At 30.9% G+C, this 18,026-nt stretch overlaps 2 protein-coding genes across 3 annotated transcripts in view; one reads left to right on the forward strand and one right to left on the reverse strand.

The window, feature by feature from the left end:
* LOC145292378 (DNA oxidative demethylase ALKBH2-like) overlaps nt 1-18,026 on the forward strand; it is a 130,885-nt gene that overhangs the window by 30,499 nt on the left and 82,360 nt on the right. The window lies entirely within an intron of this gene.
* The window catches only part of LOC145292343 (BICD family-like cargo adapter 1), a 371,843-nt gene continuing 363,810 nt past the window's right edge, over nt 9,994-18,026 (reverse strand). For both annotated transcript variants that reach the window (XM_080138677.1, XM_080138682.1), the window contains exon 11: nt 9,994-10,147. In XM_080138677.1, coding sequence (XP_079994803.1) covers nt 10,010-10,147 — 138 coding nt within the window. In that variant the 3' untranslated portion in view covers nt 9,994-10,009. The remainder of the gene's footprint in view (nt 10,148-18,026) is intronic.

Genomic DNA, 18,026 nt, shown 5'->3' on the forward strand with positions numbered 1-18,026 from the left:
TGAGTTTAGTTGGATCAATTAACCAAGTGTTTTGTTTATTGTTGGAATCGTTTTTGTGATCTTTTAGTAGGATGTATGCTGCCTTAGGTTTTAATTTAATAACTCTATCAGTAAATTCAGGTTTATCTGTGATTTGTTTACTTTTTTATTATATCAATATAGTTGCATGCATTAGTGTTTAATTTTTAATAGTTTTCATATTTTCTGTTATTAATTTATTATATTCTTTTTTAGTGATTTAATAGATGTCCCTAGTCTTATCTGCTTTTATAAATATTTTTTCTATTGAAGTTATTTATATTTTGGACAATATTGGGTAATTTTATAAAATTATGATGCTAGTTTTGGAACTCTAAATCTTTAATTAAAAAAAAAGTACATCCACAATTAGCGATGGGACGATTAATCAGAATCGAAAAAGTCAGAAATTTTTTGTGTATTCAGAATAGGAATTGGAAAAATTTGTACCTAAGTTTTGATTCCAAAAACAATTTTTTTAATTGATTTTATTTTGTTTAAAACTTAATCTTCCATTGTTTATACTAAAGCTAAAATGATAAATATTGATTTTTAAACTACTAGCAAAACTAAAATCTAAAGATCACCTTTGTATATGTATTTTTTGTTTGTGAAAATATATGCACATCTTACATGGGCTTTTAGGGTAATCCAAATATTAGAATAATAACAACAAAAAAAAATCTATAGCTAAATATTCAGATTTTAAAAGAATCAGAATCAGTAATTGTATCAGAATTGGGAAAAATATTAGAATTGTCCCATCATTACCCACAATAGATTTACAGTTAGCTTTAAAGACGACTTTTTAAATTATTGTGATAATGAAGCTCTTCCTCTGCTAACAGAATGCGAGCATGGGATCAATGACAAAGGTGAGAAACGAGTGAATGGAAGATGGGGACTGTGATGAACATAATGATTCCTCAAATAATGGATGGCATGTCTTTCCATGTAAAAAAAATTCAGGTGAGCAGTTCCACGAAAAGTGAAACCACAGCATTAATTGATAGTGATATATGTGTGCCGGTGATGGAGAATGAGACTGATTGCTCAGTCGATGATTGTTATGATCGTTAAAGTGACAGCAGTATAGATCAGAAGTTGATGATGTCTAAGTGGTTAATAACACAGAATAACAGCCTGGGTGTGCCACATTCAAATCTTGTTCGTTCCACAGAAACACTTTCACTTAGGATGTTGCCAACCATCATGGTTCCCCCCATAAGCACTCAATGTCTTTTAAGAAAAAATTCTAACTAGAAAGATATTGGAGAAACGAATGCCAACAATAATCATCTGATTCATACGAAATGAATGAAGGATGCTCATAACATTAATATAGCAGCAGAGATCAACAGGTCTCAATCGAAATATCTCAAGAAGTGACCAAACCTACTGTGCCACTCCTAAAATCACCACAGATAAAAAAGACTAGCCTGTAGCTGCTACGTATGTGCGATGATGGGATCAAGAAGGAGTTGTAACAGAACCTATCCCTCTGATATAAGTAGTATAGGATCTCCTATGTCATTCGTAAGGGCTACATTAATTGTGATAAAGTAGTTGTTTGCCTATGGACACTTGAAACCTGGCTGTGAAACAATTGAAAGTGAGGATGGTTGAAAAGAAGACGTGATTTCCCAAAAGAGTTGTGTACATGAATCTTACAAGTTGTGCTTGCTTGCTTGCTTGGCTAGAGAAGACAAGCATATTCCATTGTGTGTGCATGGATGCGGTTACTTTGATTCTCACCAGCAGCAGATTTCAGATTCAAATGTTGGCCATCATTTATCACTTTGTACTGATCATTTATATAAAAAAAAATTTTTTTATGGAAATTGCTCTAGACAAGGCATGAAGCCACTTAATGTAATGAGCTAAAAAAAAAAAAAAGGAAAAAAATACGACTTGAAGGTAAAAAACGAGCCAATGATAAATGTCATATGCATAGATTCCAACCAAACAGCAATTTTTCTCCCTTTTCCAAAAACATCACTCGTGTGAAAACTGAAAAGAACAAATAAGGGAAGTGAAAGTTACGAGGCTGACGAAAGTAAATCCAACGCTTATTTTCTACTCTCCATCCATGACTAATTCCTTAAAAATGTTGGGTCACTTTTGCGATGTAGATTTTCTGTTGAGAGCCTTTTTTTACGTTTACAGAAAGAATTTATTCTCAAAATCAGTTATGAATATTTTTGCTGGTATATACAATGTATATACTTTGAATTTAGTAATGAGCAGCTGTTTGTGACAATTTCTTGTTGACATACATTACTTCTCTCCCTCCCTCTGAAGGAGGAGGTAATGCCTGGAAAAATCATCTCACAGCAACAGAACAGCTACCACACTACCAGTCCCAAGAAAAAAAAGGTAATACCTGGAAGGATGGTCTCATAACAAAATAGAGCCCCCCCCAAAAAAAAAGAAAATAGGAGGAGGTAATGCTTGAGAGGATGATGCAATGACAATAAAACATATATTACTTAACCTCCCCTAGAATTGTGTCGTAAAAAAATTGTACAAAAGAATATTTAATAAAAGTTATAAGTATAGCTTTGGCTTCAAACAGACAATTATTAAATCTCCATTAGTAGTAGATCTTATTATAGGATTCTCTTGAATGTATAATTTTACATATTTTAAAAACTAAGTCTGTCTTAGGAGCAATGCAATTGATTATTTATGTAAACATTTTCTCTAGATTTTCACAGGTTTTTTTTTTGTTTACTTTAATTCATCCCAATCAAGGCACATTGCCACCGAGATGTAAGTTGGTACAATTGGAGAAACAAAGAACAGAGAGGGAATTCCAAAGGCAAGTGATTCAAGGAAAGAAGCTATTAGAGTACAAAACCTTCCAACATCTAGGGACTAGCATCAGTGGACGGGCGTTATTTTGCTGCTTGTCGGGTGTATTTACATTGAAAGGGCACAAGTGCTGTAAGTTTATTAGAGCACATTCCATTGTAGTAACTGTAAAACAAGCACCTGAGATGCAAAAAAAATTGCAACGAGGAAACAGAAATTGGAGCTTGGTAGATAGCTTTTTGGGACTCTGTCCAAAAGCAAAAGACTAGTGGCTGGTGCACCTGCTAAGATATAGCAAGAATACTTGAATGGTGGCTTTGGTGAGTTTTTTTTAGCTTGGTAGAAGGAATCCACCTTCTTTGCAGCAGACTTGGCAGTATCTTTTATATATCTATTCCAATTCATGTTACCTGCAAATGTTAAGCTGAAGAGTTTGAATATTGGACTCTTGAAAATGGTTGGATTGTTAAACATATAAGACATTTGGTTTAAATCTTGATCAACTATGTTATCTCTTCTATAAAAAAAATTGTTTTTAGTGAAACTTTTCAGTTCTCCTCTCTATCACCCCCCCCTCCAAAAAAAAAAAAAACACACACAATGTATAGTTCGTTTTTGGTTGGCCATTACAAAAATAACCAACTATTTTCCATAAGAGCTTCAAAAAGTTTTCATAATTTGAACAAGTTATTTATTTATTTTTTTTTTAGGATAAAATGAAACGTTTTTGAAGCATTTTTATTTCTTTATACCCAAAAATGATAAAACTCGTTATAGTATTGTTAAATTGTATTGGGAGTTTATACATGTGCGGCACCAAATAAGAAATAAACTCCTTGTACACATAATTGTCTGTAATTAATCTTTTTCACTATGACAAGGCACAAAATGGAGAACAATTTTAGACAAAGTCATAAAAAAAATGAAAAAAAAAATGTTAATCACAGAAATGTTTGATAATAAAAAAAAATCTAGTGGGGGGAAAAAGTTGTGTGTGGGGGGAAAAAGTAGCAAATAAAAAGAAAAAAAGCAAAAATGATAAAGGAAATAAGATTTGAAAGATTTTTTTTTTTTTTGTTAAATTTGTGTCTTTTTGATGTTTTTTTTTTTTTACATCAGTTGTCATTGTAGACTTTAGTCTCAGTTGGTAATTATGGTTTAGTAACCATAATTACTAAAATGTCAGGAAAATTGTGGAAGAAATAAGTATTGAAACTCCTTTTCATAAATACAGTTTACAGATTATCTGAAGCAATAAGTTTCTAACAAGAATAATACATCCAAAATTGAAAGATTTCAGCAGATGAAAATGTAAATTTACTTACATAAGTTTATCAAAAGGCCCCCCCCCCAAAAAAAAAACAAACAAATTCTATGAAAGGACATTAATGTTTTGACGGATTATAAGAAGCTTTTCATAAGCATTCACCAGACTTCTACAGAGATTAAATTTTTTATGATTGTATGGCAAAATAACATTGTTAGATTACCGAAGTTAAGCGATGTTCAGTTTGGTCAGTATCATATGGTAATACTAGGCACTGTATGTCATCTCCCTGACACAGACTACGGATTGCATATGAATTCGATATTCCCTTGAAACTTCCTCCTTTGGTGGAGATCACTTTAGCCCATCCAGAGCAAATACCATACCAAGATTAAATAAAAAATTTTTAATAGATAGCAATTATTATGGCCACTCAACAGCATAAATAGTTGCTTTTAGCCAGGCATTTCTTTTCATTCTTTTTGTTTTATGTCTAAAAATATTGCTTAAAATGGCAAACTAGAAGAATGTCGAACTCAGTATCTGCAGTAAACGATGTCTGGTCAGATTTGATTCCTGATATTAAACTTCATCTGTAATATAACTTCCAGCAAGAGTTTCAGATTTCCTGTATTTGATAGTTTCATTTTCCTTATTCTTAATTGCTTGCAAGTGATAAAACTATGTATTGAGGGAAGTATTAGCAGGCAAGAAATGGACAATTGTTGGTGTTGAGAAGGGAAGACAAAAACAGGTGATTACATATATATACTTTTATTTTACTTTTTGTTTTATCAATGGTAAATCTTGCTTGAAAAATCAAAACTTCTACACAGAGATCTAATGTGTGTGACTGTGTTCCTTAATATATTTCAAGAAAAAAGTCCTCTTTATCAAATGTTAGTTGTTTCAAATTGCTTGAAAGCCGTGAGAACTGAAAATTGTTTTGAAATTATGTTGCAGTGAATAAACATCGCTGCAGCAAATGGAATAAAGATTATTTTATTTATCTAATCTACATACAAATAAATATGAGATTTTTTCTCGCTCTGACAGCCTACTTTTTCTATTGGCATTTAATTGCTTCCCCACGAGAGCAATAGGTGACACAAGGTTGTTTATAACATGGGAGGCAAACCAGCTCTCCAAAAAAGGAGCACTCTGGAAGTTGGCAAAAATAAAAATGGACTTAGTATAGAAAGGTTTCCTCTACATTGACTAAGGACAAATTAAGTGTAGCATCAGAACAGATACTACACTTGGATCTCAGTCCGAAGATCAGATCCTACTTTTTCTATTAAAATGAACTTCTTAATATACTCAGTCATAGATATGCAAACAACTACATGAAGGTTAACTAATTTGCATGTTCCTTTAAAAAAAACGAGCGTTAATTAATTACTCATTTTTTATGATTTCTCATTAGATGATTGATTTCATTTTACTATTATGCTGAATTCTATTTATGCATAGTTTCTACATTCTGCATTCATACACGGAAATATATATATATATATATATATATATATATATATATATATATATTAGTCCTCGCGCGAAAGCACAGGACACAAAATGTTTTGAATACTAATAATAGAATAACAATAACAAAGTATTTCGCTAGCGAGGACTACTATTGAGCGTATCCAGTTATACAGTCCTTTTGAAATTTTCATCTCTATTTTTCTCGTTATCTACTGAATATTTTTAATGAAACCTATATGAAATATGTTCCTTATTAAATTGTAAAGATTTTCTATTCTGAAAGAAGTTTAAAAAAATTTAATCTAAAAAAGTTATTTTAAAGTTTTTGTTAAAAAAATTCAGATTTTCTCATTATTCAGACATGTATGACAAAGAGGAAGTTGCAAAAAAGTGTTGTGGTGTGAGGAGAATTACAAACTGAAACAGAGAGAATATGCAGACCTATAATAATAGAAAAAGGGGGTTGCAAAAATGAGCTGTGGTGTGAGGAGAAATATAATCTGAAATAGAGAGTAGAAGAGTTTTAATAAATACATACAAAACCACATTCATCTTTTTTTAAATCCAAATTAGTAAATTAAATAAAATATAATCTTAAAAAGATATGATACAAGTTAGAAAAGCATTTCATCCAAGGCATGAAAATTGTTAAACAAAATGTTTTTACTATAGGCTTTAAAAATAAAGGTACAAGATTCAATTTGAAATTTATTTATCTTCAAAGTGCACTTTTATACATTTTACAAAGTAAGGTATTAAATTTTTATACCTTACTTTGTAAAATTTATAAAAGTGCACTTTGAAGATAAATACATTTCAAATTGAATCTTGTACCTTTATTTTTAAAGCCTATAGTAAAAACATTTTGTTTAACAATTTTCATGCCTTGGATGAAATGCTTTTCTAACTTGTATATAAATAAGTGACTTTGTTGTTGTTGGTGTGTGTGCAAAATATCTCTATTCTCTTCTCTGAATATTTGATCTACAAAGTTGAAATTTGATATGTAGGGTATTTGGACCTGTAGCATACTTTCAATTTGATTTTGAGCCGGCAAAAATTGTTGCTAAGGGGACAAAATTTACATCAAAACAGTTGACCATGGCAGGGTTCGTTGAATAAAACATTACTTTTGTACATGCGCAAAATCAAAGTTGTTTAATTTTTAACCTTTCATATCCATTTGTCCATAGCTCATATGTTAATGATGCTGGAGATAAATAATGACTGAGGCTGAAGCGCTAAACATTCTGGTTTTGATTCTAGTGGAAGGTACCCTAGTGATATTTTTTTTATAACTTTTGAAATTATTGCTATATATTGGATAATAATCAATAGAGAATTGACTCTATAATAATAAATTAGAAATCCGCATGTATTAAAATATAATTCATTTTATGACTGAGCAATGTCAGACGGCCTGCTAGGTTATTTATATTTCCATTTCTTGCATTGTAATAGCCTTCTAATACTTCCCTAAATATGTATCATATAGAATGCTTCAAGCAAACTAGATCTCACTATTATTTGATAAAACTATATTTAACAGCAACTCTATTAAATTATGCATAGCATAATACAAAATGTACTAAGCCCAGATGAAGTTTGAATGTTTAAAAAAAAAAAAAAAAAAAAAAAAAAAAATCACATATTTGCAATCCAACAGTACTAGGATTGTTAAAAAAATATTTTCAATGTTTCAAAAAGAAACGAACTTTTTTTATATTTTCCCCCAAAACACATATTACATATTTAATTATTTATTTTTCTAAAATGATGTAAAATATAAAACAAAAACATCTTATATTATGCAAAAAAAGAAAAAGAAAACTATCTATTTGAATACTTTTTGTAGAAAAAAATTATATAAAATAAAAATTAGTAAAATAACTTTTTCTGATTTTATTTCTCACCTATTTCATTACTTATTTTTATCCTAAACAGGAAGTATTTCATGTCAGGAATCAAATCTGAATGGACACTGTTTACTGCAGACTTTAAGTCAGGTGTTCTGGTTTGCTATTTTAAGCTTTTCAGTAGATCTTTAAAAAAATTTCTTGATATTTATCTCCAATTTAAATCTAATAAATTTGGCAAAAGTATGTTTCAATTGCTATGTAGATAAAGAATGGCAGAAATTTACACACAAGATATTTTACAGCAGTGAAGCACTTGTCCAATTTTGCCTTGAATTGTGGTATTGTTGTCACACTTACTAGATCTCTTGAAAATACTTTCCAAGATCCTGATTGAGAAAGTGTCCCTTCTCTGGTTTAATCAAAATCGACAGTAAAACAGTTTCTGGTAATACCTGCATAGACCTCTTTCTGGTGCAGGAGTGAATAATATGTCCCAAGAGAAATCATAGGCCAAAATGAGATCTTAATATACTTTTCACTCTTTAGATCACCACAGTTAAGCGACATCACAAGTTCCATCGAAACAGTTGTGACTGTATTGCAGGTTTCATTTGAAATTACTGATAAAACCTAAACTTTTCCAGATCGATAGAATAGAAACTGAATGTTATTAACATGTCTCTCTTTATCTATCATAACTATTCATGTTGTCTGCGATTCTTTACCCAATTTCATGCTAAGAATTTAACACAACTTCTGTTTTACGGACAATTTTTCTATTGTTTCATGAATATAAACTGGCAGGAATCTCGAGGAATAATTATAAAACATATATATATATATATATATATATATATATATATAACATAATTGTTAGGGCATTTGCTAATGGGTCGGGAGGAGATTGGGATTCAATCCTTGGTTGAGTCCTATCCAAGAGTCAAAAAATGGTATTTGATGTTTCCTTGCTGAAACACTCAATAAATAAGGTGAGGATTAAGAGTAAGCAGAGTAACCTGAGATTAGCAGTGGCATCCTCCCCTACATCAGTTTTGTAGCAAACTTGTTTTATGCTGCTTTGCTAAGCACTCAACATTACAAGGTGAAGATCATGGGCAAGAATGGCAATCTTAGGAACGCAGTGTCATTCTCCCTTACATTTTGGTTTAGTAGCCAACTTCCTTCATGCTTCCTTGCTAAACAGCATAAGGTGAAGGTCAAGGGTAAGTGGAGCAACCTATAGAAAGAAGTGACAACCTCTCCTATATCTTGTTGTAGTAACCAATGAAAAGAGATCCTTCAGGTCGCCCTCAACTGCAGTCAATCTTTTTATTTTATTTATAAATATTTTTTTTAAATGCTTGGAATAAAAAAAAAAAAATTTTTTTTGATGAATCACAGATTAAAATAATTTATAATTCTGAATTTCAATAACATGGTATTATTTCGTCCTGTACACAAGACATTCCAATAAACTTATAAACTTCTATATAAAATGCATTAATGAATCGAAAGCGAATACTTATTTTCCACACTGTACTTAAGCAGTATAATGCTTCAAAAACAATGTTTTTCATTTTTACGTGTATGTAATGTATGTCTATGTAAAATCATTATATATATATCAAAAGGAAAAACACCTTTTCCAAATCCAGGCATTAAAAAAAATAATAATTCTATTTGTGATAGCATCAGCAAAAATAGAATTTTTTCTAAATTTCCTTTTCAAGAGTATTTTTTTTTGTTTGTTGTTATCATATATTTTTGTTACAGGTGTTGATTGTCATGATTGTTTGACAATGATGATGAGGATGTCTGTGGTCATAGCAATACAGTTTTCCATGCCCATTATAGAATGTCATTATGTGACTATCACAATGGTTGTGCCAGAATTTATTCAGTATCCATGTTTTGTACAGATGTGAAATCATTATATATATATATATGCATGTTTGTGTAAATTAGGTGAAAACATTGTTACATACTTATGTGTCATGTTGAAATTAGTACAAATTCCAAAAATTACAAAAAAAATGATCCACTAGAAGATGTGCTAGATGTATTTTTAACAAAAAAAAATCATTGACAGTTACGTTCTGACATGTATTTAAAAATGGTGCACTCTTAATTCAAGTAAAGGGAGGTAAGTCAGTTTGTTATACAGAATTGATCACACAACTCTTCCACATTAAAACATACGATAAAACCCGGTAACTGAATAAATTCTATTTTTACTTGCAGTTATTTTTCTACTGGATCATTTTTCGTAATTTTTAGAATCAATACCAATTTCAACATGACACGTGAGTACGTAATAATGATTTCACCTGAAATGCTTTGGTTTAAAACATCACTAATCTACACACACACACATTATATATATATATATATATATAATGTGTGTGTGTGAGTATTTTTTTTTTTTTTTTTTTATGTTGTATCGTCCTTAAATGTATTTTTGGTATATTTGTCATTTGTGCAAGGGAGATAACTCCTGATCACAGATCTTATCCAGCACTTAGAAATTTAAAAAAAGAAAAAGCAACAAACAATAGAACAAATTTGTTTAATGTTTGACGCGAGAGAAGAAAGATCCACTTCGCTTGACTTTGTGTTCCTTTAGTTGTTCTTCTACCTGTTCTTTGATTCGCTCCTGATGGAGCCGTTTACGCATTTGTATATCAATTAATTCCTCCATGTCAGTCTGAAAGAAGATAAAAAGAAACAAATATTAGCATCAATCAAGAATCATTCTCGCTCACATAAACATCATATTTATATAAAGTTAGGTATATTTGCATCTATTTGTATGTATAACATTCACTCCAATAATAATTAACTGATCATTATGAATTTTAGAGCACAGCTGCTAGCCATAACAGTGGGTCTATGGCCTTTATTCTGTCACCCCTGCCCCTCTGTGAACATTCAGATAGCTCTGATTTTTTATGAAATTTTAAGAATGTGTATTAGACATTTACTTTAAAGAGTTTTAGGGACACAACGTCCCATTTAAAGATTAAAATATTTAGTATTTGCATTAAATCTGATCCATAGTCATTAAAGTACCAATTAAGCAAAATTTCATGAATTTCAATTTCTTCTAAAAACCTTTAATTTTTTAAACATTTTTTTTTAGAATCAAAATTTTGATCAAAATTGAAATAATCATTCTAATAATGATTTAATTTCATTATATTTGGATTTCAATATTTCAAAAAAGGGAACTAAAAGTAGTGTAAAACTGTTCTGTTTGGGAATTAATTTTACCCATCCTGGGACGGGTATTCCTGTTTTCTTTAAATCTTTTCAAGTAATTAACCAAATTTATAACAAAATTCACAATTAAATAATTTTGAAAACAGAAAAATGAAAATATTAAAAAAAATCTCAATCATCATCCATTTTACATGCGTTGGGCAGCTTTTAGAAATTGACTTTCAAACTTACCTATCTCTGCTAAGTCTTTAATTATCCCTTTCTTTCAAATTTCCTACCCCTTCTCCTTCCAACTGATCTTTCTACCTCAACTGTTCTATATCTACTGACACCAGTAGTCTCATACATGTTTTTAATGTGACCAAACCCACAAAGTCTCCTATTTTGCACACATCTCTCTATATTGTCCAGTTGTGGTTATCGTCTGTTCGTTCATTGACTTTTAGAGATAGATTCTCATAACCAAATATATTCTTAAACTCCATTACTCAAGGCATTGGATAAAGTATGTTTTATTTTGATAAAATGGAAAGGCAACATTATTCTGATGTCTGCATTCATATTTGACAATTATCTAAATGATTAAACAAAATAAAAATAACTATAGAATAAAAAAAATTGTCTAAATTATTAACGATCAATGATGTTGTATACAAAAAATTTTTAAAGAGCAGAAAATAATTGCATATGAGTTAACAATTATATCTATTAAAAATAGAAAGTAACCAATCAAAGGAAAATAATCCAATAAAAAAAAAATGAATAAACCATGTGCATTAATTTATGAATAAAAATGCAAATGTAAAAAAATAGCATTAAGCAAAAAAAAAAAAAAAATATGAGTAAAATGAAAAAAATATCAGCAGATAAGATAATTGAATTCTTGGTTACAAAATTGGATGTCGCCAGTATATTTCATTCAGTCTGAAGAATAGTTATAGGAGACCGGAAGTAAACAGTGCATTTAAATAGATATATTTTCTGAGGAAAAACGTTTTTATTTCTAAATCATCGAAAAGAAAAAAAAAAAATCCAATCATTTGTTTTTTGTATTTACTTAATGCCAAATATGAAATTAAAATAGGTTTCAGAACATTTATAAAAAATCGGCTTTGCATAAACTCTTTTTTCTGGGATTTGATTTAAATGTTTTTTTTTTTTTTTTTTTTTAATTTACACACATACACACACCAGAGAGAATTTGAATGCCTGTGGGACACTATCCTCAAGTATCTAAGATCTCTATGTACATGGGTTTATCAGGACAACCTAGCATGAGGATACTTTGCCCTTATAATAATAATAATAAATAAATATTCAAAATAACATCCCCTCAGTATGGCTACCCCACACTGACTTATATAAGAAATGTTGCATTTTCTCCAAGTGATGTTGCCTATAGTAATAGCACTAAGTTGGATACTCTACCAGACTAGACAAATTCTTATCCTGGAATCTGAATACCACAAGATGCCGCAATAAAGATATACTATAACACAGTTAATTGGTGAGAGGAATATTCATGTTCTTTACTTTTTTACTAACTCAACATTTGAGAGGTAAAAGAGAATTTAATGAAACACTTGAATATCTATGTATCTCATATAGAGATCAAGTATTAGCCCCCCCCTCTCTACTCTCAAGGGTCCACTTGATTAATTTCTAAGAACTTTGAAGTAAAATGAAACAAAACTAGGTGCATTTTTACTTTAATGTTTGTTTCACATATTTTCTTATATTTTTCCGTTTGCTTGCTTCCCAACTGACTACAATTCCAACATGAATGAGTTCTTGATGAGCTGTCGCCTTAAGTAATCCAATTTACCAAATTTCCACTACTAACGATTACTACGATATTGTCCTATTGACTACTGTGCACTCATTAACCCTTATCCTCAAGTGACCTCTGGGCCTTGATAAGTAGTGACTCTTATGTAAAAAAAAAAAGAAGAAAAATATCCCCCCTCCCCTCGTGTTGTCAAATCTTTATATTTTTAAATATTATGTTAAAAGTTAGTACACTATGGTCTTTTCAGTAAATTATTAATTGAAACGTATTTTAATAAAATTGTTATTATATGTTGGTGCAAAAATAATGTTTTTTTTTTGTCATATATATATATATATATATATATATATATATATGTCCAAAAACGACATTATTTTTGCACCAACTTAATAGTTACATTGTTTTAATCTTTCTTTGGAAAATAATTGCATGTAAATAGCTTTGAAAACTTTGCAATCTTTTCATAGATGAGGATTTGCTTGCTTCATGTTATCTGAGAGAAAGATAATCATTAATCAGAAGGGACAATATCTTGCTTGTCACCGTCTACATAGCAAAAACTGGAAGTAAAAAAGAGTAGGCAATCTTGACTATAACCAACAATTGAAATATTAAATTGAAATAAAATATATAATTGATTTTATCTCCACTTGTTTGGTAAAGTTACGATAGTTATTGATGTTTATACTTTCGGTATCGGAGGTTTCTTTACCCTCTTATACAGAATATTTGGTGCTTCTACATTATTATGACGAGATTTTGTAGTCAATAAATGGAATTTTCAGATAAAAACAATGGTTTCAATTGATTTTTTTGTCAATTCTAATAAATTACAATGGTAGCTTCCAAATTATGCAGTCGAAATTACCTGAATATTATTGAATTATTAAAATAAACAACTTTAATCGTGTTAGCAAGTGAAAAATTGTCACCATCTTTGTTTAATCTGAACGGAAAATTGCCTTCCTGTTGAACTCTCCTATGTTTTACGATCACTTTCATCAAATTCTATTTTTTATTTTCTTTAATAAAAAATTTCTACCTTATCAATTTTCGTAATTTTTGGATATAATCATCTTAAAAATATGACGAATACATAGATACCATTGTTTTCATATTAAATTCAGTATTACAATTTCCAAAAATCTCGTCTTAATTTTGTAAAAGTGCCGAATGTTCTTATATATTATATATTGATAATTTTTTTTTTTTATACACTTTCATTTTATAACCATTTAAAGTATTTAATAGCAATTAAGCGCAATGGTGGGCGTGCGAGCTGGAAACGATGAACAACTGAAAAGCATCGGAATATTGAAAGAGAATGACTCGCATGTATGCACTTAATTCAAAAGTTTAGAAACCTTAACTGTGTTGGTGGAAGGAGTCTGTCAAAGACAACAATTACACTCTTTTGGAACTGAAAGAAGATCTCCTGGCAGGCTCTGAATTCCCTCAAAAGAGTGGGTAACACTCAACTGGGCCCGAGTGAAGGTTGCCAAAACATGGAACAATCTGCACAAGAAGGGGCTATGTACAGGACGCTCTGTGTCCTTGCTGCGGCAACATGCAGACCATTGTATACATTATCATGGACTGTCCCTGGAGCGAGGTGTGCTCTGTTGCAGAGATATTCCTCAGACACTGCACGATGATGGATTTTACAATAAAGCAAAACGCTATGATTATGCAACTTGAAATATTTTGAAGACCATGAGATGTGAGCTAGAGAATTGTGATGGAATTGTGGAAGCAGTGGCTAGCAGTAAGAATCATAATAGTTATTTTGACCATGTCCACACAGCGAAATTTAGATATCAAGGTTTTATGTATGTAATGAAAAAAAAACTGGAATCTTAGTAAGATCTCCATTGTTCCAGTAATTATGGGAGTTACCGAAATTTCAAAAACTACCTGCTAAATATACCCTGTGAACCAAATGCAAGAGAGATATAGATAATTGTATTTAAAAGGAACTATAGAATCTTAAAAAAAACATCTCTGTTGGAATGCATGAGATAGCAGGTGAATATATGGCATCCTGTAGGATATCCCAGCCCCAAGTAGAACAAAATGATAAAAAAAAGTTTAAAAAAAAAGTGTGGCAAAATTTAGGCAAGGCAATGTAGACCTTGGCAAGAGAGATGGACGTCAGAGTGGTGATGAGGAAGAAAGCACTGAACAAAGATCTTTACTACTTTTCTCGTACGAGTTGTGAAGGTCAACTATTTAATACCAAGATCCAAAAGAATTGCTTTATGAAAACTAAAAATCCTTCAACAAAGTCAAACATCCAGTTGAAATCAGGATGCTCTGGTTCTTCTAAGGATTAGTTGCACAATGTGCTGAACAACAGATGACTATCTGACAGTCTGTACAAAGTCCTGCATATTATGCAGACCAAGTTCCATCCAACCATGATGGTCTTTGTGTATGTTTTCCAATAAAGTCCAATTCATGCCAACCTCTTTGAAAAAGGACTCAAACAATTCGGATGGTTATATTGAATTGCTGTCTCTTATTGCCAAGCATTGGATGGAGAAGGTGGCTGCAGGAAAGCCATACATGTGGCAGCAGGATTCAGCAACGTGTGATACCTCCGTGAAAATTCTAAGTGCTGTCCAAAATTTCCCCTCTTGAAAAAACAAAAATAAAGAAAAAATCTGGATGGTATACGTACCCGTGACAGAAGATATTGTACACCAAAAATCATGTAAATTGATCATGTAGTTTTATTTTTAAATAAGAAAATCAAATTTTATGGCTAAAGTATCTCGCAATGTCATCTTAAAAACAATTTGAAGGATGTTCCTTCAAATTGTTTTTAAGCAATTAACACATACACAAGCAAGATAAATCCAAATTGAGATTTTTGAAATCCATTCTTAATAGGGGAAGAAGGTGCAGTGGAAAAACTCAAATTCGCTTTAAAAATGATTCTCTTTATGAAAATAAAACTATTCAATCAATTTACATGATTTTTGGAATATGATAATTTTCTTTCCTCATGAGTATGTACATAATACAGATTTTCTTTATTTTTGATTTTTCATAAGGAGAATTCTGGATAAGTGTCTAATCCAGAAATGGTCTCAACATTGGACAACCTAACTCACCTGATGGACTAGTTGGGATCCAGTTGAGAAAGACAATAACCAAACCACTTGCAACACTAACAACAAGGCGCCTCTCAAAGGACACTATGAAAGATATATACTACAAGTTTTGAACTTGTCTGGAGGCTGTGCCAGAGAGTCAGGCTGCCTTCTTTGAGTGAGTGGCATTCAGCAAAAGATCCCTTAAAGGATGATCTTTGAATTTTGAAAATACATCAGTTATTTCTTTTCCACAAATTTAGTTGTAAATTATACTCTTCCAGAGGTTGAAGACATTTAATGTATAATGGCAAATACTAAGGACTTCTACCCAATCATGGCTGATTGAGAGGGAGCATGCCAACCCCATTGATTAAATTAAAGAGTTCCATTCAAAATTCTGTGCAGATTCTTGCGTTTGATAGAAAGATCCAGAGTTCAACAAGATACACCTGAAGAAAGTCAGAGATTACATCAACCAAAACATTGTGAAAAAAAACAACAAAAAAAAACACTCAAAATAAGAATGGTAGTTCGAAGAATCCAAATTAAAAATATATCACTTAGTGTTCAACACATGATGTTTTTCTTTTCTTTTTCAAAAAGTGCCAGATTTATCTCAAACACCTTGTATAGTGTAGTTTAGTAAAATCTGTTGAATCTTTTTTAAATAAAAAAAAATATATATACGACAAATTAAATTAAATGAAAGCTAAAGCAGAATGGAAAATATAGCCAGAAACGAAAATGGAAAATAATTAGTAACAAAATCAGTTTTACTTACACAACAGCAAGAAGGCACTGAGATATTGGCATCCATTTGCAATTTAGTTTTTTGTAACAAATGCAGTGATTGGCTAATGAACAGAGATGTAGGAACAAACAAAATTTAGCAGTGTACGTTGGGATATGTGTCATACTAAAAGAAATATATGGTCAGATAAAATCTGTAATGAATGAAATCAATCTGAATATCAAATTGAAATTGTACAGAACCACGATCAACGTAAATATAGTAGGCCTCTCCACTAAAAGTCACATGACTTGCCAATGTCACAGGAAAAGTCCTATGGCCACAAACTCATAGTATTGATTATTACGAAGGATCGTTATTTTCTGTTTCAATTCACAAAGATATTGCCGAGGGATTCAGAAAACTGGCCCAAAAGTGACTGTATTTTATTTTCCGAAAGATAAAAAAAAAACATATTTTACATTTGAACACATGCAGTTAAAAGAAGTATTTTTTGCCAGGAAAATACTGTGAAGTTTTATATTTGTGTTATATCATGAATTTCGATATAAGCAAAATAATAATCCAAGATGGAATAATTCCATGAACAAAAATTGGCGTAACACAAATCAGGTTTATTGTACGAATAATACAAAACAAGAATAGAGTCTAATGAAGGATATATATATATATATATATATATATATATATATATATATATATATATATATATATATATAGGGTGTCCATAAAGTCTGTATGTACTAAAAAAAAAAACTTTAAAAAAAATTGTAGAAAAAAAAATGCAAAGTTATAAATTTTTTATGTACACGAACTTTATGACCATCCTGTATATATATATATATATATATATATATATATATATATATATAGATAGATAGATAGATAGATAGATAGAGCTGTTGGTGAGAATGGAAGGGGATTCTGCCAGCGACATGCATGGAGGTCTTTCTTTCTTCTCTCTCGTCTGTGCGACAAACCCTCTTCCTTTTCTATCTTTTCGTCATTATCTCTCATAATGAGCTAACGATTGTTAGCATTAGAAGGAAGCTAGGTTTTTCAATTATAACAATTTGTTAAGTGTATTTAATTACTAATTCACATGTGACTTCATTTTGGTCCCCTGATTTATCAGAGAGGGGCCTATGTTTTCAGTGGCGTTTGTATGTCCGTTATTCCAGACGATTGCCAGATAACTGTCCATTAGTTTTTCCTGAAATTTTGCCACAAATTGTATTTCATTAAATAGATGTGCATAGTAAAAAATTTTTTTTTGCAAAAATTCCTGTTGTGTCCTAAGAGGCTCAAAAGAGATAAAAAAAAAAATGCCCCAAAATGACACGTATCATAACTTTTGATCTATCCATTAGATTTTTCTGAAACTTGGCCAAAATGTGGAGCCTATTGGTCTTAATATAAATTCAGTATGGGTGACCCCAGCAAAATTCTGGTTCGCGTCCCCCGGAGACTAGATCAATGCTAAAAACGCCCTTTTTGTGGCTCTTTTTTCATATTTCTCAACAAAAACTTGATATGTCTGACTATATAGTGGCTTTTCACGTTGGTCAACTCAAATATACATGTGTTAAGGCCTGAAACTGCACTGTTATCCATTTACACTAGGATTCGGCGTCACCAGGGGCTCAAAAGAGGTAAAAAATGGCCAAAAATTACACTTTTTGCCCCATAGCGTTTGATCCATCTATTAGATTTTCCTGAAACTTGG

Source organism: Euprymna scolopes, chromosome 2 (genome assembly GCF_053919585.1).
Source record: "Euprymna scolopes isolate OS-2025 chromosome 2, ASM5391958v1, whole genome shotgun sequence".
NCBI lineage: Eukaryota > Metazoa > Mollusca > Cephalopoda > Sepiida > Sepiolidae > Euprymna > Euprymna scolopes.